The following is a 26952-nucleotide window of genomic DNA, read 5'->3' as shown; positions in this document are numbered from 1 at the left end:
CCCGGGCGCCGTGCCGCCCGCGCCCCGCCGGCAGCCCGGGTGCGGGGTCGCTTCCCGAGCCCACCCCCTCCCACAGTCCCGGTCCTCCGGGCGGGGGGAGCCGCTAATAGGGAAGGCGTGGCCCGCCCCATGAACAAAGGAGTCAGGCCGGGAGCCACGGCCACTGCGAAGGAGAAACGTTCCCTAAAATGGCGGCCGGCGCGCAGGGGGCGGGGCTGGCGGGGCTTCCGCTGGCGGAGGCCCGGGGCGGGGCGGGGCTGGCGGTGAGGACTCGTCCCCATGGCCGCCGCGCCGGGGCCCGACGAGCCCGAGAAGGGGAAGGTAACTTGGGGGCTGTGGGCCGCGTGGGTGGGGACGAGCGGGGTGCGGGCGGGCGCCTTTTACGGACGCGGCCTCTGGAGCTGGGAAACGTGAGGCGCGAGCACGTGTCCTCGGCTTCCTTGCCGTGGGGGGTGGGGGGGTGGGATCTATTCGTTTGCGCCCCCACCCACCGGTATTTTTGTCTTCATTGCCGGAACACAAGGGTCCAAAAGTAGCAGGAGGAGGGACCGCTACTCCCGACATACTGCGGGTCGCCGCGAAGCAGCTAGCAATCCGGAGCCCTCGGGCGGGAAGCTTTGCTGACCGAGGGTCGTGCGGTGCCACTTTAATTTACTAGAAAGGGTAGCTTTTGTAAGCTCCCCTGGGGCAGGTGCCTTGTCTTTGATTCTTTACACTTCACGACACTTAACGCGGAGGGATCCAGAAACGCTGAGGAATGGGACCTTGGGTAGATCCCCGCGATCCCACGTGCAGAGCGGGAGGAGCCGAGGGAAAGACAGATTTCTCCCGTTAGCCGTGCGTCCTCTCGACCCGCGCGGTGTTGCAGTAGCATTGCAGGTGCCCCGTAGCTTCCGTAGCCGGTACTCGCGTCTCCTGCTCTGTCCTCCGAAGTCCACCGACCACTGTCAACTGGGTAATTTCACCTGCTTGGAATCCTGTCTTAGGGACACGTTGCCGTCCCCTTGGCCGGTGGTAACGGAAAGCCGTCCACCTAGCCCCTGACTGCCCAGTCCGGCGTCTCGTACTCTTCCTCCAGATGTTCTAAAGCTAAGCTACGCTTCTGGGCTCCCCCGAAGGACCTCCGGAACCCCCGAAGTAGAGTGAGGTGCTTCTGACCCCATCTCCCGGTCGCTGTGTCATTACACCGGTTATTATACCAGAAGTTAATAAGGTGTCCCCTCTTCGTCTTGGGCTCCTTAAGAGCGGGGACCCCAGTAGATACAGGACCGTGAACAATTATTAAAGACCCACTGTGTGCCAAATTGCTCCTTGTCTATAGTTTTAGGATATTCTGACCAGCTTGGACATTTTGCTCACTGCCAGGTTCCTGCTTCTTGGGGTACTTTTCCACTTACTTGGCCAAGATAGCAGATCATCAAGTGGTTAATAGGAACAAATGTTGGATAAAATCTTTCCACACTTAGCAGCAAATTTTGCCAATTTTTACAGCTCGTGGTGCCTTTTGTTTTTCATGACTTGTCTATATACTATTCGGAATATACTTAGTGTAAAAAGTGGACCCGTGTTTGAAACTCTCCTACTCCAAACACGAAATTCTAGATTGTTCTGTGAGAACACCGGGATCTTGACCGGGGCTTTAATCCCTTCTGTGTGTTCACCTTGACGGACAACTGTTGTCATGTGATGGTCACACAGGGGCTTCATCCCACTAAGAATTGATAAAAGAATTAAATGAAAGAAAATGATGACCTATTTAATTGGTTCATCATCAGCAAAACAAAATACTACAGAAAGCCCTGTGAATAAATTGTTCACGAAATACTAGTACTTATCAAAGCTTATCAAGGAGAGCATAATAAAATTAATGTAAGCTAACTCTGAATTAGCGGCCCATGGTAATGTCAGAAAAGGCGGCCTGTATCAAATTAGGCCGACAAAGGCGGTCAGTGATCATTTCCACTACAGTCCAAGGACTGATCTTTAGAATCAGCAAAGTTAAGATAAAAATGGGAAAGTTGCCCAGCTAGCCCACGTGATATAACTAGCCCTTAAACACTTTCCTCTGCTCTCATTCTTTGCTCGTGGAGACAGTTTAAAATAGGAAGTTTGGTACATGCTCACCAGGAAAGTGCGCTAGGTAAATTCTAAATCTGTGAATTCACCCATTCAAGAAAATGGTTACAGACTACCTGCTATTAGGCACTAAACCAGGTGATCAAAAGAGGCAAAATCCTTGTCTTTATGTCGTTCACACACTGCGGGGGAGATCAGGCAAAAGCTAGGGATTTCGTTTACTGCACCAGCCAGGCACAGAGTCGGGACTCGGGCGGTGTGAGCTAAGCAGTGCCCGCGTGGGCGTGTTCGGAGGGGCGGCCGGCCCGCGGGAGGCGGGGGGACAGTGAGGCGAGGAGGGCAGTGCCAGTGCAGGGCTACATCCCGGAGGGCCTTCAGAGCGGGAGGAGGACATCTTTTATTCTGAGCGTACCTGGAGGCCGGGGACGGTTCACACCGAACGATGCGGCCACCTTGGTCACGCAGGGGTGCCCAACTTTGTGGCATCTCTGGGCCATACAGTCAGTACACTGCCGCACGTAATCACAAAAGTCACGTTTTAAGTAATCAGCCATTTTCTGCTGGGCCGCATGCAGCCCGCGGGCTGGACACCCTGTGTGGGGTCAGGACCTTTGACGGGATGGCAGCAACAGCAGTGACGGTGACGTGCTCAGTTCCGGATTCACTTGGTTCCTTCCAGGCTTGCTGACCAATACACTGGACATGGATTTCCTGGAGAGGAATCAGGGATGACTCCTAGGTTTTTGGTCTGACGGTTGAGTACTGAGGTCTGAAAAATAACGATTTGGAAACACTAAGTCCAAGGTGCTTCCTAGACGTAGAAGAGGTGTCAACAGGCAGATGAAACCAAAGCTTGGGGAAGATCTGAGTTTGACTTCCACATTCGTGCATCATCACATAAGTGGCATTTAACTGAAACCCGTGAGTCACCTAGGAGACTAGACTGGGAAGAGGGGTGGCATTTGGATATTTAGATGTCATCAGAGAAAGGGATAGCAACAAACCTGCCAAGAGCCAGTGAGAGAGAACCAGGAGGCATTGTCATATTTGTAACCGAGTAAAGCTGCTGTGGAGTACTATGGATTTGGGGAAACGCATGTCTTAGAACAGTGCCATTGCGTGGCGTGCGGTGGGTGGCTGCTGCACTGACCTGAGTTAAAGTGAGGACGACAGGTTTCTCAGTGGAGGAGCACACGTCACCTTCCGCTTTGCAGTGAAGGGAGCCGAAAGGAGGGATGGCTCGCTTGGGAGGAGCAGGGTGTGAAGAGTTTTGTATGTTTCTAGGCTGAATATTAGAGGGAAAATGATGCCAATGAATGGGGTAACTGTAGAAGCATCCTTGAGAACTGTTCGGACTAGTTTTAAATAGGAATAGAGCCAGTTCATCCATATGGGCACCGAGGCAACTGCATTGGCAGCAGGGAATGAAGTGGCTTAATTTGATCTGATCTGTTTCCTATAAATTATTAAACTGACATTCTGGCTTAGAAACCTTGAGCTTTCCTTAGCTCCATCAAGGTGAGCTGGAAAAGCTCCTTTTCTAAATCTAAGCTTAAAGTATGTCTACAAAAAAAATTAGCCTAAAACGTCCTTAGTTTAAGGGCTTAAATTCATTAATGGCACGTTAAACCGGCAGAGTAATTACAGAACAGAAATGTTCGTTTCCGAGAACCTTAAGAGTTCATATGCTGAAGACTAGTTCTTCATTACAGCTCATACTTGCTGCTAGGACTTAACAGCAAAGTCTAAACCAGCGATTTTTCAACCTTTTTCATCTCATGGCTTTAAACGTAAATCACCAAAGTTCTGCGGCATACAAAAAAAAAAAAAAAACTTCTTGCCAATCTAACAAAAAACCCAGGTATAATTTTGACTCATTCACACCAGACAGGTACTGCTAGCATTTTTAATCGGACTAAATTGCCAGGTAGTGCACCGAAGCACGGCCTTGCAGCACACCTGGTGTACATGGCAGGTCTGGAGCCTTAGGTAATGCTCGGCTAGTAAAGGGAAACTGTGGTCTTAAATTTTGTTCGTTGTTACCCAGTTTTGATGCAAGTTGAAGATACCCAGTTACGTATTTGTCTTTACCCTCTAGATGTGTGACCTTTGGGAAAATGACTATTCTGTGAGCCTTGGTTTTTTCATCTACAAAAAAATATATAGCCTGGCTGGTGGAGTGAGTGAGGGGTGGCCTGGGAATTGAAGGGTTTGCTGGTTCAGTCCCCAGCTAGGGCACATTCCTGGCTTGTGGGCCAGGTCCACACGTGGGGGCATGTGAGAGGCAACCAATCTGTTTCTTGCACACCAACGCTTCCCTCTCTCTCTGAAAACAATTGAATGTGAACCAGCAAGGATGCGAGTGACATGGCATTCCTGGCCCCACCCCTGCTGGTTTCTCAACCTTGGCACTGACACCCACACCCCCCAATCAAAAGTGGGGCTGTTGTAGAATTTTAGCAGCAGAATCCATGGCCTCTTCCCACATGCTGGTTCTAAAAGGTACCACTGAAAGTTGAGTATGTAATTTCTGTAGGGTGTCTGTCTTTTAAGAGTTCGAATCCTCCAACCCCTTTGTATATGAAGATTTGTACTAAAGACCTTTCAAAACTAAAGCCTGCAATGTTAATGAACACCTGAGGTGTTAGTGAAGGAAGGAATGTTTTAGGGGTGTGTGGGAAGGGGACAGGTAGCAGGGAGACCAAAAAAAAGGAACAGAATGATCCAAGAGAATATATAATTTTTGCTTTATTATGAACCAGGTCACATTGTCTTTTTCTGGCAGAAACTTGAGTCAAAGAAATACACACAGGAGAAAAATACAATAAAAAATGTTTCAACCTTTAATCTGACTTCCTTCCCCCACTTTTTCCCCATCTGTTTTTCCCTTATGTTACCTCCTTTAGAACCCTTCCCCCCCTTTAGGTTAAGGTCCTCCCTCACATTATGCCACCATTTAAATGGACAAGTAGCTTCCTTTTAAAAGCTACCTTACCAGAAACCTGCATTTAATCAGGTTTTAGAAAATGGTATAGGTTTTCTACTTTATTCAGTAGAAATGCTATAATGAAGCAGGTAAGACTTTCCTAAATGTCTGTCCTACACTCAGTTGAGGACCACAAGATAAATACAATCAGGTGCAATTTGCTATCAGGCAAGGAAACAGACTAGAAGTTATATTGCCCACGTTTTATCTCTACATGACACGTATTTATTCCTGTTTACAACTGATGTTCATTCAACTCACTAACACCAGAAAGGAATTTAGAGCACCACTACACTAACACCATACGCAAGCATGGTTAGAAAAATGTTTAAAGAGCTCATAGAATGCACTTTTATTTCCAAACTAGCAGATTGTCAAATTGTTGTCTAATACCAAGGTTTAGTAACTCAGGCAGTTACTCTATTGCTCAGGACGTTGTGGTCTGTTAGATGCGCAAGGCTCCCGAACCACTCTGAGGTTCAGACTGTTCGGACTGAGCACAGAAGCAGGATGAGGCCATCACGAGTCAGTGCAGATGGGTTGCTTCATGGTCATCCCAGCAGACTCTGATCTTTGCAGAAACACTGATGTACAGTATGTATTGTTCAATCTAGGTTCTTTTTTAAAATTTTATCCTAGCCCTTCAAGCTCCTGGGAATTTTAGATGTTGAAAACACTCCCTGTGCACGGGACTCGCTATTATATGGTTCGTTAGGATCTGTTGTGGCTGGCCTTGGACATTTCTTGTTAACTAGTGAGTATGTTTTGCTCTGTATAAACACACACCTATGTGTGGCGAACAGTTTTATTTCCTAGATAAGATAATGTGTCATGTGTACTAATTACAGTGGCTCTTTTTTTGACAGGTAGAATTAGAAGATCATGTGATGTTGGAGCAGGAGGATTTATCGTGGTCACTTTAGGATACTGGTAGGTGTGCCGAGTGTTCAGGAAGATGCACAATTATGCAACAGGTCTAGCCAGTTCCAAAGCACATGCTCTTTTCAGAGTAGTTTCCCACTGGGAGACTCCCACCCTCCGTGGTTTAGAAAGGATTTAGAATTTTTTTTAAAAGGACTTTAAACAGAAATTTATTAGAAAATGATATTGCTGGAATGCTGTAAGTCTCTGCGGTGTGCATGTACCATGTTCTGTACTATCTGTCGAGTGAACAGATGGCCGCATGACGTGAGACGTGCCATTAATACCAAGTCACAGTTTACACCTCACTTAGGAAGGCCTCCTCCTCTAACTTCCCCCAAGGCCCAGTTCATCCCTGCTGTCAGCATCAGACCTGCTGTTACTTTAAGAATGCGTTCTCCACCGATACAGCACAGACAACTCTCAAATCTACCTTCTTGGGGAAAAAGCCAGACCCGAAGTCCTGGTTCCAGTTACATGAGGTTCTCCAAGTAAAATTAAGCTACGATGATAAAAACCCTCATTTTATATAAAACATACATAATAAAAATAAAAGAATGTGTTCATAGCCGTCTTTGGCACCAAACCACCCAAAAATAGCACTCTAAGTTTAGAATGGGTGTGTTTCCAGTTTCGGCACTCATCTGGAAGTGTTCCTACGTTTTATTACTACAGGATCTCAAGTGTTTCTATGGGAATTGTGTATTAATGACTTCTTCATATTCTTTTCTTCCCAGGTTCCACTGTAGGTATAATTATGCAAAGCAAAGGATCCAGGAAAGAATTGTCAGAGAAGGAATTAAAAATAAGATTTTATATGAAAGTACCGATCTTGATCCTGAAAGGAAACAAGGCAAGAGCAGCAACTGAACAGGGTCGAGCGGAGAAACCCAAGTACAGCGCACTGACGTCAGTGTGGATAAGGCTGGGATCGGCTGTGTCAGTCGTCGTATGTACCATTACGAAGGCTTTCAATCAAGTAAATAAAGCATGTGTTTTAAGTTATAATCCTTTTTACACTTGTATGAATATTTTATGAACTTACTCTGGTCCTGTTAGTCTACACTAGTTAGTGTAGCATACAGTGGACTTGTCGTACTTATTAAGTATAAATGATGGCATTTTAAGAATTAGAATCTCTTCCAGTTGGACTTTAAAACTTGCCTTAGAAACAAAAAACAATTGAATTATTGTACCTTCTAAAAAACGAGGGATTACTTCCTGTTTTTTAAAAAAATCCTCACCTGAGGAAAGGGGAGAGACACACACCAATGTGAGAAACACTCATTGTTTGCCTCCCACAGGTAACCCAACCTGGGATTAAACCCACAACCTTTTGCTGCACTCCACCCAACTGAGCCACCCCGCCAGGGCCTTCCTGGTTGTTTCAAGACACTGCTAGCATAGGACTTAAAACTAATGGGTTGTATCACTTTGCAAATTACTTTAAAAACCTGTCCATTGCTTGATATTGTTCTTCCATTTCTTACCACAGATAAAGGGTGTTCCTAACTGCTCTAAGTATTTTTTTTAAGTATGCACGGTTTTAATTTTTCAAGTGGAATTTAAATGGCATGCAAAAATGTTTTCAAAAACTTGTTTCATTGCTGCAAAGGAAAACAAGTGCAGATTTACAAGTGGTACTAACACTGCCATACATGAACACGTTTTTATTGCAGTCGGCTGCCATAGTATGTGTTTTAAACACCCCCCAACACCAACCAAGTCCACAGCATTCATTCATTCAGGAAAAAATTCTCCCTTTCCAAAGCAATGAAATTATTTCTCTTTGTTTTAATAAATAGCAACATTACTTCTCAAAAAACTGTCACATAAAACACAAGCCAGAGGTCTTCCTGGGTCAGAAATGATACATAGGAAAGAGACACCAGGGGACAGGATTATGGCGTGATTACTGACTGGTCCTATCACCTGATTAGCACAGGGAGCTAAAGATGTAAGAACAGGAAGAGACATCCCGAAACTTCAGTTTGTCCTGTAGCCCCTCACAGAGGGTGAATGGGGCTTGCTCCAGCTCAGCTGGAGAGGGCACTCCCCTCCCGGGCGCATCTTCGTGTGGCCGCACTGTGAGCGCCGGGGTGTGTAGGCTATGCTGCAACTTCCAGACTAGAGAAAGACACTGTCAAGCACCTGTCCTAACAGGTTTTTATTTATTGATCCTAATCATCTGGCTGCCACCAAAAGGACTTGGGCATTGATTAGGGAAGGTTATTAGAAAGGAAAATGCAGCTGGCAAGGACCTCTGCCCACTCTTACCAACACAAGTCAGTGCTGAGTGCAGTCTGCCTCATTCAGATTATCACGGCCAAATACTAGGTTCAACAGATCCCATGAAGCGACACTCTCGTTCGGAGGCAGACTGCGGGAGAGGGGGAAAACTGTTGTGCGCTCATCAGATGTGGTATCTAGCCAACTGTTTGTGCTGGCCACTCATGTTCTTAGCTTCAGTTTACAAATATATGTGGCTTACAAAATGAGGCGATTGGATGGACTAACTAAAGCCCCTTCCAGCTCTAGCACACTGCGATCACATCACGTCTTACCCGGGTGAGAGGGAAGCGTGCCTCTCGGCTGGTAAAAATTTCCAAGGCCTTCACTAACAAGGTTAGTTTCACTTTCGCAGCAGAAGGATTTCATAAATTGGAGACCTGGACAAAAACAGGAAGTTGTAACATATTTAGTTGAATTACTTCTTAAATGCCACTTCGTAAGTTTGCATGATCATTAATACATTGTAAGACGTTACAAAATCTATCAATGAATTAGTAGACCATGTTTGACATAGTCCAGGCCCTTTATCACATTGCTACTAGACACCTTTCATAAGACCTCCCAGTAGGCTTTGACACTTCCTCTTCTAGCCTTTCCAGTTTATTTCCACCCTGCCATCCAACTTCAAGTCCAAATCAACTCCATCTTCAGGCCATCTCAGGCCACCGTGACCTGAATTCATGCCTCTGCTCTAACTTTTCATCTCACTTCAAATACCGTTCTGCTTCCTCTAACGTTTTTCCTTCTGCTGGTCACTCATCTCTGGGGACCAGTGATCAGGTTCCCGTGCTCCTGTGCTGCATCTGTTCGTAGTATGTGGCACCACGGTTCATGGGCCACTGACGTACCCTATGAGGAGAGCCCAAGTTTCCTGTTGTGAAGAACCCTGTCAACTTCTGTTGCTACATTCTGACCAAGCATCTGGCAGCTAACAGTCCACTTGCGTTTGTTAAAGTGAATTACTGAATGTGCACCAGCAAGTGGGCAGAAGTTGGGTTCCCTTCTCACCCACATCCACTTCCAATTTAGATCTGAAGAGAAATACCTACCTTCCAGGCCCACCTGGAGCCTCCAGCTGTACCGCTTCCTTCAGTGTCCCGGTAATTCCGAAATCTCACACTAGGTGACATAGCAGTAGGTACCAGCTCAATAGCTGATTGAAATAGAATTGTGGTCATTAGTGATTTTCAAAGCAGCTTGCGGCTTATCTGTCATACCTGCTTTGTCAGCTTCCTAGTGCCTTGTGCATCTCCCTGCATCTCCCTCCCTCACCCTCCCCAGTGCTTTTCCTTGACTCCTTGCTTTTTCATCTCAATAAAGACCTCAGGGAATTAAAATTAACTACAAGCTTTTCTCTGGAGTTTACATTGACCAAGTTGGGCAGCAAGAAATTTTGACTATCCTTAGTACCGTTATTTGATTTGCAAGCATCTTTTTAGTCTACGTACCTCTACTCCATCGCTGGTTTCCCTTTGCTTCGTTTATTTAATGCGAGGTCTACATAATAAATTCAGGATTCCTGTTTATGCACTTTTCAGCACAGAGCTAGGGATCAAATAGGGTTTGAATCCTTCTATTCCTAGATAAAAATCTGCTGCAGGTGGGGGTCAAGACACCCCTTTAGAAGTCATTGTTAATATATATATGCTATTGCTTTGGGTAAGCAGAAAACCTTAATGAGGAAAGTAGAAAAATTAAGACGATTGCTATAACTGATTTGTAATGGTCCTTTAGAATGAGGTATTTTTGGAAACATCTTAAAATACGGTCCAGTGGTCATCAAATCAGGTCAGCGTTAATATACCAATGTCCTCTACCACCCGAATACTGTCGTCTTACACTTACTTTGTGTATTAAGTTCCATCTTTACATTTTCTCTTAGAAGAGAAGTGTTAGGGATGAAAAACCTCAGGGGTATTTCAAACTATCACATTTTAAAGTCTGTGACACAGGCATTGCAGGTTAACACGCTGTAAGCAAGCCTTCTCAACCACTGCATTTGCCTTCCTCTTCGTTTTCTAGAATAAAGAGCTTCTCCCCAAGAATTTCTACCTTGAGAAGGCTACCAGTGACACTGTGAGCAAGTACTGTTCACTTCGGAAGGCTAGAGCAATTCAACAGACACCCGTTCCACTTTTTCCCTAGGAGTAGCTTCCAAGTTCTGCCCTGAGGGGATCAAAGTAACCAGCACGCAAGGGCTGGCTTCCTAAAGAATGCCATTTCCATAGAAACATTTCTTCCCTGGAGTAATTAAGGGTCATGTGAAAAGTGCTTTACTAAATCCAAAGCTAATTTTGTATACAAATGTTCTTGTAATTTTGTTTTTTTAACTCAGGTGAACAGAAATGGTTATGTTTTACCTGTTACTTCTGAAACTGTGTTGTCTTTCTTCTCTTCAGAAGCCATTAGATTGTTTTTAGTTGGCAGATTAGAACTATTTCACTGAGCAAACCCTGAGCTGCATTTCACATCAGTATAGCACCCAAATCCTCTGATTTCACCAAAATACGTTATTACAGAGTTATGTCGTAAGAAAAATCAATCCCCTCTAAACTCTCTCCAGTTTTAAACTTCAGGGCAATGATACATTACATCCTCTGGACTGGCAAAGCTCACACTGAGCCTTGTACTTTCTTTATAATTTAAGTTTACTTCTAAACTATCACTTCATTACCCAAAAGGATTTCTCCACATTTTTATAAGCTAATAAAAGTATTTATGCATTTTGTATAGATGCAGAAAGTTTCGGAAAACTAAGAATATAGGTATTCTAATTTTTTTTTACTTAGGATACTGTATTCAAACTCTACTAGTAGAAAGGGCATTGCAACAAGTATCTTATAAAAAGTTGAACAGAATTTATTTGAAAGTTAGAGTAAGGTTCTGATCGTAAGAGGGACTGTGTCCTATACGCATACTACCTTAAACCTACCCCAGAGGACCAACTGCTAAAATACCACCACACATTTCACTTCAGGTGTGCAAAGAAATCAGAAAAATGTTTTTTCCTGTATTAGAACCTACCCATCTGGTTACCAAGTCTCTCCCTTTCCCCCGTCTTTTTAAAACAAGGGGAATTTGAATTCACCTCCTCGAAGCCCAATGTAACAAGTGTTAATGTACAAGCAGCAATGAATTTGGAATACCTATTGGAATCACTGGAACACATTTAGTTGGGCCCTTTTACTCTTCCACACAGCATTCACATGGACAGACTAAGGAAAAGGAGACGAAATTTAAATCAGCACATTTTTTTGCTTTATTACTTAAAAAAAAAAGTGAAGTTGGAACCTTTTATATTGCACTTGACCTTGACTCCCATTTCCCTCATCTCCCTTAACTGATATGAAATACCTTAAGAGCTACGTTAAAAAATTAACTTGTTAGTTGCCATTTAAATAAACCCCAATCATTCTGAAGTACTGGTTTTCTCTCTCCTGTCTGCATGCCTCAACACTAAAGCTTTTGTCACTTGAGTTAGATATGTATAGTGGCCATCTCAACGTTCTCGGTGGCTTTTACTTAAAATTTTTCCTGGCTAGTGGTAATTTGTGGCAATGCTTTTCATGTACTTATTAGCAAGCAGATTTAACTGGACAAAACTAACTTTATTTCTTGTAAGATCACAGCCTATTAAAAGAACTGCAGGAGAGAACATGCCACAGATGTGTCTGTCGGGTAGATGCTGTTAGCTCGCTCTCTAGCCTGGAATCCCACTGCATGTCCTCTGGTCTGCAGATGCTGCAGCTGGACACGCCTGTGAGGAACCCATGCCACTGTACAGCACTGCCTTCAACGGTGTAGCAGTAAGGGACCGAACCATTCTGTGCGCCTGTTCGTCCCGACTGTTACCACCTCATCACTTCTGACTATAGTTTCTCATACCCACAGATCCAGCTTTGTTTAAAAGTAAAACCCCTGTTCCTTATCAAGTTTCGAGTTAATGTTGATTCCTGGTGCGAAAAGGGAGGAAAAAATTACAATATTCCTAAATAATAGTCAGGTAATTTCAAATCAAACACGTGATGAAGTTCCTTGCCCCAGTTAACTCACCTAACCAAGCAGGGATTACTGGTGTTCTGGCCCATCACTTACCTGCACCATTTGCCCCCCTAATGCTGGATCTACAATCACAACTAAAATCACTGATTTTCTACCCCAACCTAATCACAAGTCATTCTTTGAGTAATTCTAGGTTAATATTATGACTATCCACCTATTTCCAATCAACTATCGCTGAGAGTATTGTCTTTAGTGTACCTGTAGTAACGGTGCTAGGTGTTTAAAGAAAAACGGGGGGGTAAAGCAGGCTAATCGCAACCTCCAATGTCATCCTGGCTAAAGCTACCACCTGTGTGTTTCGGTGTGCGAGTGGAGGAATGACAGGGCCCAGAAAAAGTTCAATCCTAAGAATCCTAAGAATCCCAAGACCCAAGGAAAAGGGTCTTGTCCATACCAGAAGTGTATTAACAGCTTGACTATTTTTAGATTTTTAGGCAATTAATGATTTGAAGATACTGCAGCTTTACATGACTAATAAATGCACACTGCTCTTTAGAGATCCAAGGCAGTTCACAAGACTTAGAGCCCCTTCAAACAATGTGTTGCCAGGCCGTACTTACTCTTGCTTGTATTATCACTAAAATGTTAAAGCTTAAATAAGCAGTTTTTCTCAAGAGCCCCCAAAATAAGGACAACAAAGTTAGACTCAAACCATTTCAAGAATTTGGGAGAAAAATGGCTTTAGAAAGAGTATCACGTTCATGTTTCCAGGAAAGCACTTTGATGAATGTCTTGGAAGGTTGGGCAGTAGAGGATTATTCCGCTACAAGTTCCACCTATTTTTTAAAAAGATATTTTAGAGTTATATGTAAAAGGGGAATTAGGGGAGCCATGTTTTTAAGATGTGCATTTATGTCTAAACACACACCAGAAACTCTTGAACTATAAAAGATGGAAGTTTATATGCATTCTTCATGTAAGCTTAATCTCATTTTGGCTTTTTACAATCAAATATACTTATTGACAGCCAGCTCTTTGTTTGTAAGAGATGTCTATACCATTGTCTAAAAACTATTAAAATATTTCATCATTTTCATTTATGCATATTATAAAAATGACCCCAGGATTAAAAGCCAATTGCCACGACTGAGGCAAGTATTAAATACAGAATATTGTCCATGAATGTAAACTTCCCAGGTAGGTGGAAAATGTAGTTGCCTTTCCTGGAACACTTTCAAGTACTTCAGTGCTCAGGACATCCAGTTTCACATCTACTTCCACACCGGACCTACCCTAGGCAAATGAGTGGTGGTTGTTTTGTGGACTTAGTATGGCTTCTTTTTGTCATTTTGATGTCAAATCAATTTGACTTGTGCATGGGGTTTTCACCTTGCTGTAGGGGTACATTAGACCAGAAGCTGGTTCAGAGCCTTCTAGGTCAGAGCCAAAGCCCTCCGTCAAAGGCTGGACCCATGTCAACAAGTTGTCACCTACCAGCAACAGGAACTTTCTAAGTCATGTCAGGTCACGTTAGTTACTTCATTTCTATCTTGCCTTTTTTTTCCTGATTAGACTCTTACGTTGTTAGCCGTTTTAATACTAGTGTAGCTAGCTGACCAACCTGATCCAACTCAATTATCTGCAGAGCTTTCCAGTGAAAAGCACCCCTTACACCAAGTTATCTCCCAGGTGAGGTGTCTCTAGGTATAGCTGGACGTGTGTTCAGCACTATACCTGTCTTTTCATTTTGTTCTGTTTTGCTCGCCAGAGGTGGCTGAGGGGAGGAGTAAATAAACCAAGTTTCTCATTCACAGATTTTATTCTGCCAAACTTGGCATTTCTCCCTTTCTTTCTATTTGGTGCACTCTGATCTAAATTTCTTACATACTTTCTGAGGTTTCACATAACCTATCAATTCTGATCTTGAGACGTCTTATTTTAACATTTTCCTAGTGTTTTTTTAATCTACTCCATCTCTTTTCCCAAAATCTTCTCGGCTACACAGGCAGGCTATTGTATCAAATAACGTCTGTCATTTGGCCATTACCCTCGCACTGCAACCATTACAATATGGAATCCTTAGTAAGCAATTTTAAACTCGAAGGCAAGGTGTATGGCAAGGTTTTTAAAAGGCATCCAAACATTTAGGGTACCTAAACATTCATTAGCGACAAAGTCTGAGTTTTCCCCTCTGGGTTCAAATTAAGTCTGTGCAATCCTAACAGTAACGTGTACTGTGAAAGTAGCTCATGCTAATGACTGCCAGCAGTAAGCTAATTGCTAAAAAGACAAAAGCCCTGGAGACACTACCTTGCATTAAGTATTTTTACGGTGATTCTAACATTAGCCTTGTTCCACAAATTTCTCAACTGAAACTACCTACACCAACACCTGAAACTCAACTCCAGCTCAGCTTGTGGGAAAAAACCCCTGAAGTTAAAAATCTGATTTCAAGTTGCTATAACAAATATCTAAGCAATCAAATATAGACAAACCTAAACTCACCAGAAGCAGCCTAAAACACCAACAAAACACTAGACTGAGGTTTTAGTTCTACAGTTTGACTCCTGATTCCTCACTTCACATCAGTGAGGGTCCTTTTAGAAGATTAAGTGTTCTGTGCAAACCCAATAAAATTACAGTTAGGGGATCTAATTCAATCACATAGCTACAGTTAAGTTAGCAGTGTTGTGTAGCAGTGAAATCAATGACTGGCTTGCCTGATGGCTTCTAAAAGCATCTGTTCCCAGAGTTTCATGTATTATATATGTATATAAGGTATCAGTTGAGGACAGCCAGTAGCATTTTGCAACGATGATAAACTGAGTGTTAACTTCTCCCAGCCATTACCTTTTCCCCTCCTTAAATGTTAAGCCATCTGCAGGGGAGGGGAAGGGAAGAATTCAACTTTACTTCATAATTAAGATCAATTGTCAGTATACATTTAAGTTTTTAAAACCTAAATGTTCCAAGTACAGAGTAAATAAGCAGCTGTCCAGAAAGCACACACTTAAATATTCTCCTCTTGGGAGTTTTAAAAAGGGATTTTGAACCTTGATGGCGAGAATCCCAAAACGAGAGTAAAATGAATTCTTTTTATTGCAAACAAACGTCTAAATTAATTTCTCCACCCACTTTCTTTAGAAAGAAAAAGAAATCAGCAGGCTAAGGAGATACCCATTCAAGAACTGACATGATTAAAAATTAAGATATAAATGGGTGACTCACAATTGCATTAGCTTACAAAGATGGTGGAGTTTACTACTACAAGCACACTAGTTATACAGTATTTTGTGGGAGAAGGGCATACAGACATAGCTAACTTCATATAGATCCCATTAGACAACTGGATTTACAACAAGTTTTTTTTAATAAGAAATGGGCAAAGCCAGCTTTCTTTTCAGAATCAAAATGCAGAACAAATGGAAAAATTATGGTATTTAACCTTCACAAGTTTGAGCCTCCACAAATAATACAACCAAGTTTTACATTTTTAACAGCCCTTCTACATACACTCCATCTTCTCTATCTTGGTTCCAAGTTTTATCTTCATTCAATTACGCCAATTCCATTGTTACTTAAAAAGAAAAAGCCTTCCCAGGTATTGTCAGAAACTACTATTTAGCATACCCCCTCCACTACTCAGCAAACTACAGAGAGGATGGAGTGTAATATGAGCAGTACAGAGTCTTATGCAATTCATGAGGACCATGTAGTCCTTACATGAATCTGGCTGCTAACATTTCTATTATACTGTGACAATGACTCCCGACTGTTATCTCTGTGAGAAATGGGGGGAGTAAATTCTTAATAAAAGACACCAGGTACAAAGCAACATTTTACTTTTGTTGTGATAAAAAAAAAAAGTCACATTTTACAGATAAAATGTAGAACCCTGAAATACTGACACATTCTCTTATCGTGCACAATGCTGAGGTTCTCTTACGATTCACTTTAAAACTGCAATTAAAAATGTACAAAAAAGAAAAGAAAAAAAAATCAACCCACAAAGCTTCTAAAAAAGGAACCCGCAGGCACTTCCTCTTGTGGAATGTTTAAAAAGTTAGCCTACTAAAGAAAACAGTCGACTTCTTGTGAAGGTTTTGGAGAAATATGTATCAGTTCGTTTTATTTGGGTATTCAATAATATCCTTGGTGATAATGCTGACTCCATGGCTTCTGACCCCAGAATTGCTGTAAGAGAAAATTTTTTTTTTAAAGAAAAAACATCAATAAGCCACTCAAATTGCTTTTAGGAAATGACAATGAATTTAATTCAGAGTAACTGCTGGAAACAAATTTATACCTGCCATACCTCTGATTTCTATCAAACCACATTCAGTTAGTATTAATATCCCATTATTATCAATAAACACATTACAAAAGGAAACACATCAGGACTTGGTTAGTTTATACAATTAAAGCTGGTAGTAAAAAGAATCATATGTATAAAATAATATTACTTCATTTAAGAAATATTAAGTTACACCGAACTCCAACCTACTTAGCCTTCCAAAGATTATGGCTACGACTGCAACACAGTTCACACTTTGCCCCGAAACACTTCAATCCCTGGATAAAATCTGTTTGAAGAATGATTCCTATGAACTCGATACACAACTTAATGTACATAACCACATAAGAAGTTACTTACACCCTGCTGCCACTGGTTGTAGCCCTGAGATTGATTTTTATAGCCACGATTGTTTCCTCGTCCTCTGAAGTTCTAAAATGTAAAAGAAATAAAAGTATTTTCAGAACTCCCAGCACAACACAGAAAGAGATAGCTAATTAATGTACCTAAAAACCAAACTTCAGTGGACTCATTTTAGTACCGTCACTAACGTTTCCTACGTCAATGCATTTATTTACCCTGTGTGCTCACAGTTCTTACTGAGGCTCTGTATGCAACATAAGCTTCTTAAGACTGGTTTATACAGATAATCAGGATCAGTGCCTGCAGGGATCACACATCATTACCTGGTTGTAGTTTCCTCTGTTGGGCATTCCACCTCTGTTGTAGTTCCCCCCTCTGTTTGAGTAACCACCTCGGCTGCTAAAAACAGGGCCACGAGGATACGGATAGCCAATTCCACCACTTCCACCTCCGCCACCACCTCTCTGTGGCATGTTGCCCCTGTTATATCCACCACGATTCCCAGGAGCTAAAAACAAGAGACAATTTAGTTTATAGGGTGTTGTACGTATCTCCTCTACACATATGACTTAGGGTTTTCCTGGACCATTCTTTTATTCTAGGGGAAAAAATATGTATTTTAAAACTACAATATTTTACTTAACAATTCACATAACTTTAAACTAGAGGAGCTATGACCAATGAGGATCAAATTTCTAATGTTAAATTCAGCTAAACAATACATATTCAAGTTAGGTTTTCACTTGCTTCAGTCTTGTACCAAATGAACAGAACACTCAAAATTAACTTGCCTCCTCCTCTGAAATTTCCACCACGCATATTGAATCCGCCGCGTCCTCTATGGCCACCACCTCTGTTAAACTGGTTCTTGCCGCTTTTGTTTTTATTGCTCTTCTTTGAGCCAGTGTTCTGTTTCTTTTCCGGGTGAAGAGCCTTCTTGCTCTCTTCCTTATACTGCTTCAAAAGTTTTTGGGCTTCCTCCCTCTGAAGCTCAACGTAGGTGATCTCATCAAAGCACTCAGCTACCTCTGGCAGTGTGAAGTTTCCTACAAGGAATAAAATCAGATTAACACAATTCATCATACTCCTTAAACCTACCTTTACGTTTCTCAACACACGATAGAGTTATCTATTCCTGGTTTACTAACATTTTCCTAAAAGTGGAAATAAGCCGAACACACTCACTTAACAAAGAGTTACTGTAACAGTATTAGTAGCAGGAAATGTTAATTTAAGTTACAGACATTAAGTCACACGAAGAGATGTAACAGAACAATAGAACTGAATTTCATGCCTTTCATTTTGAGAACTGCGTGTTCTGGTAGGTCTTTCCCCTCAACTTCTGCTTTCTTCTGCGTTCTTTGCTTATAGTCTTCATCTTTTGGGCAAACTACAACAGCTTTTCGTTGGAAGCCTACGAACAGGCACATTTTTCTCCTCTGGGCAGCAGCAGACACATTTGTCTTTAGAAAAAAAAAGTTAAGTTTATTTATTAATTCTACACCAAACCCAATTTTCAGTTACTTTCTTTCAACTTCAAAATTACAGCTTACCTGATCCAGAATGAAATTTCGCTTCTTACGGGCAGCAATCTCAATAAACTTTCCAAGACACTGCGGAGCTCTCTGCAACAGTGTGTTTAGTTTTCCAGTATCTGCCATTTGCTTCTTAAAACCTGCCACCTATTTTTAAAAGTTAAAAATTTCCTTTGAACTTGTGAATCACAAGCTTAGTATCAGCTTACATCTCTCTATATAGAAAACAGGCAACATTTTAAACATTGCCTTTTCCCACCATTAATACAAAAAAAGGAGCCCCTATCATGTACTAAGACCCTATGCTATTCAATCTCTGTAGCTGCCAGATGAAAAGATTTTTAAAATTCTTCAGAAAAGATGAAGCCGAGGATTTGGAAAGCAGTTTACTTTACAGATAAAGAGCCCACACTTAAGTAACCAACTTCACATTGCCCAAACTCCTCTCTCTAAAATACTATCAAACTGGGTAAGGACAACAGGCAAAGGAATTACTGAGAACACCTTCTGGTCTTTTTAAACACTGAGATTATATCCCCTCAACAATCTACTTACCATCATTTTATCCATTATGGTATTTGTTCCAAGAATGTTGTATTTACCAGGATTTTCTGCTGCATGTTTAGTAACCCAGGTAGTCTTTCCAGCTCCTGGCAAGCCAATCATCATAACCACCTGCAATGCAAAGCAATGTTATTCCACCTAACTTAAAAAAATATTTTAATAAACAAAAACAACTTAAAATACCTGAATTTCCACAGCACTGTAACAAGGTAATTTGTTTTTGGGAAAATTCTGACACTCCACATAAAGGGAGGAGGTAGCTTCTAAGAGAAAATCACTGAGAGCAACAGGAACAGCACAAAGTCAGTGCAACAGACCGATCACCCAGGTCTTCTAAATGCCCCCTGTGCCCAGCAAATGCAGCGCTCAAATGCTCTGGGGGGAAAAAAAAATCACTCACTTCACAATCTTTCTTCTCTTCAGGCCCCTTTGGGCCTCTAACTCGGTCCTCCAAGGGAACATTCTGGATGAAAGTATAGTCCTCAGGTATTGGAAAATATGGCTTTTCCTTCTGACCAAAATTGAATTCGACAGCGCAGTTGTGGCAGAGAACATGTGGGAAGAGTGGCCGTCCAGCAAGAACTTCCTTACTGATTTTGAAGGCAACACCAAGTTCTTGTCCATTCTTTGCATAGGAGAGTTCTACTTCATCACTTTCAAAGTTCTGTTAATTGGGGGGAAAGTAAGAGTTTTAACCTGCTTCCTGTAAGACTTCTAAAAAACCCTCAAAATTCAAATTAGGAGTGAAGCTTATCCTGTGGAAAACACATTTAAATATTAAGAGGTTTCTGATGGTTATGAACAATGAAACACCTACATCCAGAAGTGCAAACAGCATGGCCTTAGAAACCAAGACTAGATTTTCAGGTCAACTAGATGTTAAGTAGGTTTTAGTCAAAATGAGTTAGTAGTGAATATTGATATTGATACAGCTTTAAAAAAAGCCCTGGCTGGTGTGGCTCTGTGGACTGAGCACCAGCCTGCGAACCAAAGGGTCACTGGTTTGATTCCCAGTTAGAGGACATGGCTGGGATGCAGGCCAGGCACAAGAGACAACCACACACTGATGTTTCCCTCTCTCCCCTTCCCCTCTCTAAAAATAAATAAAACCTTAAAAAAAAAAAAAAGTTAATTCCTAGTGTGGATCTTGCCACTTATACATAACCATTTAGCTATAACTTACAGCAAAACATGTAATCACATCATTTTCATCAAACTTCTCTCCATAATCTTCAGTCTCACAGTTGCATGTTTTTATTCCTTTTAGAGAATATCCGTAAGAAAATTCTTCTTCACCTAAGAAAATAATTAACTACCATGAAGTTGATTTTTCAGAACAGTCCAATGACCCACATATCTAAATATTCAACATGTTAAGATTTACGAGAAGTATACACTTAATAGTTTTTCACTTACACTGACTTTATAACTACGTATTCAATGAATGAGAGCTAAGGTGGGTTACATAACTAGTTGACAAACTGCATAGTATGGGTAACATTCTATCTTAACCCACTGGACATGAAACCACCATAGAAGAACAGAAACTGCCCTGGCTGGTGTAGCTCAGTGGATTGAGCACAGGCCTGCAAACCAAAGGGTCACCAGTTGCCAGTTAGGGCACACGCCTGGGTTGTGGGCCAGGTCCCCGTAGGGGGCATGTGAAAGGCAACCACACATTGGTATTTCTCCCCCTCTCTAAAAGTAAAAAACACCCTAAAATTTGGCCTGTGCCTACTACATGCTAATGTTACTCATCTCATTTAAAGTATTAACAGAATTGGACAAAAGCAAGCAAAATGTTTGGAATGCTTTCTACTCTACTGAAACCAGACCCCGAACACTCAGCATTCAAACGGCAACTTTACCAAGTAACATTCCACTTGTGGTTAGAGACCAGCCAATCCGAACTTCATGTATGTCAATATCTTTTGTATATAAATGCCTTACAGGGATCTTCTCTGTAACCTGGAAGTCAAATCATAAATGGTTAAACTGTAAACCAAAAGATAAATTCTTAAACCCTGGCTTACTTCACTTGTGCCACAGGCTAACTCTTCTCTGGCTACTAATACAAAAAGACACCCACTCAAGAACTTAAATATAAGGGCTTGTAACATGAAAAGGTTTACGTACTTGGTTGACTCACATTTAAAAGAACAGTTAATGTTTAAAAATTACATATTCTCAATACTCAACCTAAAACCAAGTGAAGCATACATTCAACATTTTTTTCTGTGGAACAAAATCAAGGGCCTATTTTTAAACCCTTGGTGGGTTTTTCCAAGGGTCTGCTTTTAAAAAAAGAGCATTCTTAATTAAAAAACAGGCTGTACATCATAAATTCTGATATAACAAACATGTTCGACTGTTAGAAAAAGGTTTCTAAGCCCCTCTTCTAACCCAGAGACTTCCAAAAATAAAAAGTTTCACTGACACCTAAGGCAAATGGAAACCCACAAAGGTTCTTAAAAAAATAATAATTAGTAAAAAAAACCAAAACCCTACAAAATTGTATTTACCTTCATTTCAAAACAGACTTTGCCTTTTGACACACCGTAAGAAGCCCTTCCTCCAGCCCAAAGAAAAGCAAAACTCTCCATAGTAAGGGAAGAAGCACTGAGGCGATCTCTTGATATTTTAAAATGTAGATCACAATTATCTGTAATTATATCAAATACCATATTATTCCTTTTGACAGTAAATGTAAATACATCTGCCAGGCAGACAAAACTTGATTATTCAATCTCTGCGTGTATTTTCTAAGTGCTGCACAGTACTTTACGTGCTGTTTTAAATTTTCGGTTTTAAGCCCCACTCCCACCAAGTCACTCTCGCCATTTATCAAGTGTAAACTACCTATAAAACTAAGAAACACCAAGGTTTAGTGTGTATTTTAAGTATGTAAAATAATCAAGACAATGTGACATTAATACATACCTGCTCTGCTCTTTACCTTGACTTAGAGGCAAGCAGTAGAGGACAGCAGGGAATCAAAGTGGAGCATGCCAGAGCCAGGCAGAACTTACCAGTGCCACAACAACACTGAAGGGAGGCCATGGCCAAACAGTTTCTAAAACGGGTATGAGCTGCCCATCCTGTACTTTCTCACTTTAGAACACCAGGGGCTCTAGATCCTAAATTCTTTTCTAAAAACTTGAGAAGAAGGCAACCTCAATCTACAAAACACAAACCTGGTTGTCTAATGCTGTTACTGTTACAGCACTTCAGGTCTCCTTTCCCCAGGCTTGGCTGATTCTCAAACAAGAGGATCACCCATTTCCGGGATTACCCACATCCAAAATGTCTTTTCCCAGCTACCTTTGGGTCAGTGGCTCATTAGCATGCATTTTTGAGAGGAACTAAAAAAAGTTAGAAAGCTGTTTCCTTAAGGTTTTTCTGATGAGAAAAATCTAAATTTACAGTTTGGAATTCCCCTTATGTTAGCTTTGCTCTTAAAATTCCTGACCATCATTGAATAGAACTTTCAATTCAATGTAATATTTTAGCCCAGTATTGCACTTAACAAATTAACGTTCCTAGGTGACGAGCTACAAGCCTGTCCGTCATAGGAGTGTTACCTGCTTGAATCACTGCTTCAGTAACTTGCCAATACCTACAGTTTACACTTAAACTGAATTTAACAAAGCTTTCAAATCAACTGCTTAATTTTCCACACTTTTTTTTTCTTTTAAAAGACTCCACTAGCTCAACTACCTGTGAAGGACACTCAGTAAGAAAGAGTTTTACATGACCACTTTTACATACCTAGGTAACAATTCGTATTTGAAATCACGAGAATCTGAGTTTCAACTCCCCAGGCTCTACACAGGGCTGGTGGACGCCTAACCTCTCAGTTTTCAAGCAATTGCCTCTATACCTTGGTTCCATCACTGAAAGAACCATGCATTCCGATCAAATACTAAACCAACTAATCTTTTTGTAAATAAAAATTACAACTCTGACGGCCCGTTTAGAGGTTTGCAATACTTCCTAATACTCAATTGCAACCCAACTGGGTAAAGTAGCAGTATTTACAGCGCTGCTGCCATTGATACCATTCGCTGGTGAAGAAAGCTAGTGGCCCAGTGATAGCCCACTGCTGCTGCCCCAGGTCTTTGGAAGAAATCAACTTATGTTAAAGCAGCAGCTACTGAACTGGAATTGAGAACAAAAGAGCAGTTATTGAGAAAATAATATTACAACCTTTTAGAATAGGGAATACACTTGTGTGCTAATGGGAAAGTCATTAATAAATATTTAGCCCAAATAGCTCACTTAACATAATTCCACAAAAAAGGTGCAATTACTTTATTTTAGAAGCCTATAGGACAAGTCATCAGTAGCCTTACAAGTTTCCATTAGCTAGCTAGTCAAAAATCGGCATTAATTTTACATTCCTACAAAGAACTTTCAAGTCATATAAAAATTTTACCAAATTGCTAGAGCCTGTAAAATTATCAATACAACTGACGCTCTACTAAGTATTAAGCTACCGGAATCTGAATATAAGCCATTATCTTCCTGCCTTTAAAAAACTGCTTTCCTTCCCTTGCTAAGTTTTCGGCATTTAAGTTCAACGTACTAGGTAAGTTTCCTAACACTGGAACCAAACCCACATTTGAAATTGGGGGATGAAGGGAAAGAAGCAGCTTCACTTACAAGTGTCAAGACAAACCACTGTGTCATCGAAGTGTTCATCCTCCTCTTCAACAGGTGGCTGAGGAGATTTGGCTCTGAAAGACAGTGTTGTCTCCTGATACAGCTTTCCCCACCAAAGAATAAAGCATGGGCGGCGAGTAAAACTTGGTAAACACCATCTACCTGCTATACTTGTTCTCTTCAATGTACTCAAAATATCCACGGCCATGGTCTTCCCGAGGTCGTTTAACACCTCTCTTTTTATCTCCGCCTTTCTGCTCTGTTTTGCCGTCTCCTACAACACACAACACCCCTATTTAAGAGGCCAAGCCACAACACGACAAAAATAACCCTTTTGTTTTGAGACTCAAAAAAGCTCAACATTTCCCTGTGCCTTTTTGTAAGCGTTTTCAACGACGAATCAAATGCCAATTTAAAGAACAATCAGGTTGAAATTGGACTGGAGTTAGTGACGCAGTCAACAGACATCACAAATATTGCCACCCTGTTCGAAGGTTCGAGAAGCCTAGTGAAAAATAGCGCTGCACAGGCCAAGCCCACGTGTAGCCCGAAGAGTTCAGGAAGGGGGGAGGCAACGCGCTCGGCCCGCGCGCCCAGCCCTCCCCTCCCCTCCCCCATCCGGGCCCGCGCTCCCGAAGGCCGCATTGTACTTATTTTCCGCCCCGTTCTCCCCCCCCTCGCCGGCCCCTCCCGCCGGAAGTGACGTCACACCGAGCCCCTAAGCTCTTCGCACAATACCGCGGCCCAGAGCCGCCAAAGCGCGCCCGCTCGGGCCCTCGGGCCTCTCCCCTCCCCCCCGAGACATGTGCCCGCACCGCGCGCACGCAGCGGCGCCACCGCGGGCCGACGGGGCACCCCCCCCCGCCCCCGACTCCTCCCCTCCAGCGGCAGCTGCAGCTCCCCCTGGCTCTCGAGACACATAATGGAGGCGCTGCCACCACGGTCACACACACACACACACCGATCCCGAGGCCCCACGGCTAATCCGGGATTCCCCGCGCCCCTCCCCAACACCCCCCTCGCCGCGGCCCCCGCCCGGGACTCCCTCCCCCACGGGGCTCCGGCAGGCCTAGGGCACCGCTCCACCCGCGCAGGCCTCCCGCCGCGCGCAACGGTACAACGCAGCACTCACCCGCCGCCGGAGCCCCGGGGCGACCGCCGCCTCCGCCACCTTCCACCTTCTTCTTACCTCCCGACTGCTGCTGGCCCTGGCTGGCCCCGGGTGGCGCCACCGTCACCGCGAGCAGCGAAGTGGGGCCGCTGCTCTTCCCCGCGGCCTCCTTGGCGGCCCCGCGCTGCTGTTGGGGCTGTTGCTGCGGCGTCGCCGGCGGTTGAGCCTGCTGTTCCCCGTGCCCGTTCTCGTCGCCTGCGCCTTCTTCCTCCTCTCCGAGCTCATCCTCCCCCTCCTGGAAACCCTGGTCGTCGCCGTTCTCGTCCTCGGAGGCGGCCTCCTCCTCTTCCATCGGGCCCGAGTCGGCCGCCCCCGCGGCCCCGTTCTCCTCCCCTATCTCCATCTGGTCGCCATCCAGGGCGGCAATCCCTTCCTCCTCCTCTTCCTCCTCCTCCTCTTCGTCGCCGCCAGTCGCGGCCTCCTGCTCGAGGCCTGCTCCCGAGCGCCCGGCGGAATCCCCGCCCAGGTCTAGGCTGCCGTTCCCGGGCTCCATGGCAGGCCGGCCGGCCTCCTCGTTGTCCAACGCGGCCTGGAGCCGCTCCATGAGGTCGGCCTTGAGGCCCTTGTCGGAAAGGCGCCGCTTCTTGAGCTCCTCTTTCAGCTCCGACACCTTCAGCTTTTTTACATTAACAGGCGAGGAACTCATGGTGAGGGCCTCGGTTCACCGCTAGGCGCTCGCTCAAACTCGGCTCCGCTCACTCGGCCACTGGCGGCGGCTGCTGCGACTGCTTTTCGGCCCGGGCGGCGGCTGCGGCTGCGGGTGGAGGAGGGTTCCTGCTGCAGAGAGGACCCGCCTGGTGTCGAACGGCGCCAATTCCTTTCACGGAGTTCGCGAGGGAGACGCGGACACTCGCCTGGCGCGAGCGAGCACGCAACGTCCTCTCGCTGGGGCGGCGCCGCGCACGTAATATAGCCGCCCCGCCCCTTGCGTGACGCGAGCTCTGCGCAGTAGGGAAGCCAGAGCGCGCCCGCGCTCTGCCCCCGCCCATTACCGTACTTACCTCCCCGCCCCCACGCCCAGCTCCGGGCGTGGAGCGCGGCGCGGCTCGCGCAGTGTGCTCCCTATTGGGACTGAGGAAATGGAGGAAAAGCAGACCGCCTTTCACTCAAACCGATCTACTGCAACATGTATTGGCCTCTCTAGTTTTTTGGAGGCAGTACTCGTTTTGCTCTTTGCCTTTGCTGTCCCAAGGCTTCTTTTATCCAAATGCTTTCAGTCCTCAAGTTGTCAATTTCAGCTCGAATCCTCCGCCTTCCATCTTAGATTTGCTCCATCCAGCTATTTGTTTTTAAATTCCTCATTAAATTTTATTTCGGTTTTGATTTGTACAATACAACTTGGGCAATTCCTACACGCAGAGCATTTTCTTATAATTAATATTTGGTTTGATTTTTCTAAGTGTTGCTTGCGAGTTGGATTTTAAATTGGGGAAGGGCGAGGGCAGAGCTTTCTTTTGTCTCTTCCACAACCCTTGCTGCGGGGCTTGGGAGGTACAGGCTTGCCTTAGGAGCGCGATCCCCTAACCACACTGCAAAGACTCCTTCTCGGGCCTTGTCGTGGCAGCTGCCTTCTAGTGGTACTAACAGCTACAGAAATTAAAGCCTCAGAATTGTCTATCTGGGTTTTCCCTACCTACCAAAAAGACGGACCTCCTCTAAGACACACTCTGTCCAATTTAGGACCTTGGCTGGCCATCCAGGTATGAAGAAGCCCCAGTGGCTAACAAGGATGACACCAGCTAAATCATACCCTTTGATTCTATTCCTACTCGTCTAGGAGTATTTTTGACCAAATCATGCTGAAACTAATAAAAGCTCATGAAAAATAAAGGGCTGTGATTTTGTAAAAACAAAAATAGACTCACTGTAGAAATCCGGGGTTTTATTTGTTTTGGTGTCTTAGAAGTTTAATTTTTCTCTTTGCTAAGGTGTGTTATGTTCTTGAGGTTTTAGATAGGGGTGCCAGAATTTAGATTTGTGATAGAGATGAACATCTTAAAACACAGAGAATCTGCCTGTGTTCCACTATCTCTAAGGAGGTCAGTTATACTGGGTACACTGGTGCTTAACTGGCACAATAATGCTG

The 26952-nt window shown here is 43.5% G+C and overlaps 2 protein-coding genes across 6 annotated transcripts; one reads left to right on the top strand and one right to left on the bottom strand.

The window, feature by feature from the left end:
- COX20 (cytochrome c oxidase assembly factor COX20) lies at nucleotides 1–6991 on the top strand. 2 transcript variants are annotated; one of them, XM_053912305.1, is made up of 4 exons: nucleotides 190–321; nucleotides 5702–5816; nucleotides 5929–5992; nucleotides 6721–6991. In XM_053912305.1, the coding sequence occupies exons 1-4, from the start codon at nucleotides 280–282 to the stop codon at nucleotides 6851–6853; spliced, it is 354 nt and encodes a 117-aa protein (XP_053768280.1). In that variant the 5' UTR covers nucleotides 190–279; the 3' UTR covers nucleotides 6854–6991. The 2 variants fall into 2 exon arrangements, with proteins under 2 accessions (XP_053768281.1, XP_053768280.1); XM_053912306.2 differs by lacking the exon at nucleotides 5702–5816 and having other exon boundaries at nucleotides 1–321.
- On the bottom strand, nucleotides 2219–25737 carry HNRNPU (heterogeneous nuclear ribonucleoprotein U). Of its 4 annotated transcripts, none has more exons than XR_006653379.2 (17): nucleotides 24885–25737; nucleotides 23858–23969; nucleotides 23696–23769; nucleotides 21556–21695; nucleotides 20902–21001; nucleotides 20217–20329; nucleotides 19434–19697; nucleotides 19025–19144; nucleotides 18488–18616; nucleotides 18229–18397; nucleotides 17726–17980; nucleotides 17258–17442; nucleotides 16932–17003; nucleotides 11422–11490; nucleotides 9325–9428; nucleotides 8548–8652; nucleotides 2219–2845 (listed from the first exon to the last, which is right to left on the bottom strand). XR_006653379.2 is itself a non-coding variant. In XM_024575936.3 (14 exons), the coding sequence occupies exons 1-14, from the start codon at nucleotides 25510–25512 to the stop codon at nucleotides 16418–16420; spliced, it is 2415 nt and encodes an 804-aa protein (XP_024431704.1). In that variant the 5' UTR covers nucleotides 25513–25737; the 3' UTR covers nucleotides 15359–16417. The 4 variants fall into 4 exon arrangements, 1 of the variants encoding a protein (XP_024431704.1); XR_006653380.3 differs by lacking the exon at nucleotides 2219–2845 and adding an exon at nucleotides 7773–8363; XR_011650514.1 differs by lacking the exon at nucleotides 2219–2845 and having other exon boundaries at nucleotides 7773–8652.
- Nucleotides 25738–26952: the final 1215 nt, after the last annotated feature.

The sequence above is a fragment of the Desmodus rotundus genome, chromosome 10, assembly GCF_022682495.2.
Source record: "Desmodus rotundus isolate HL8 chromosome 10, HLdesRot8A.1, whole genome shotgun sequence".
NCBI lineage: Eukaryota > Metazoa > Chordata > Mammalia > Chiroptera > Phyllostomidae > Desmodus > Desmodus rotundus.
The sequence above is the reverse complement of the archived record's forward strand: the minus strand, read 5'-3'. Positions and strand labels throughout refer to the sequence as shown.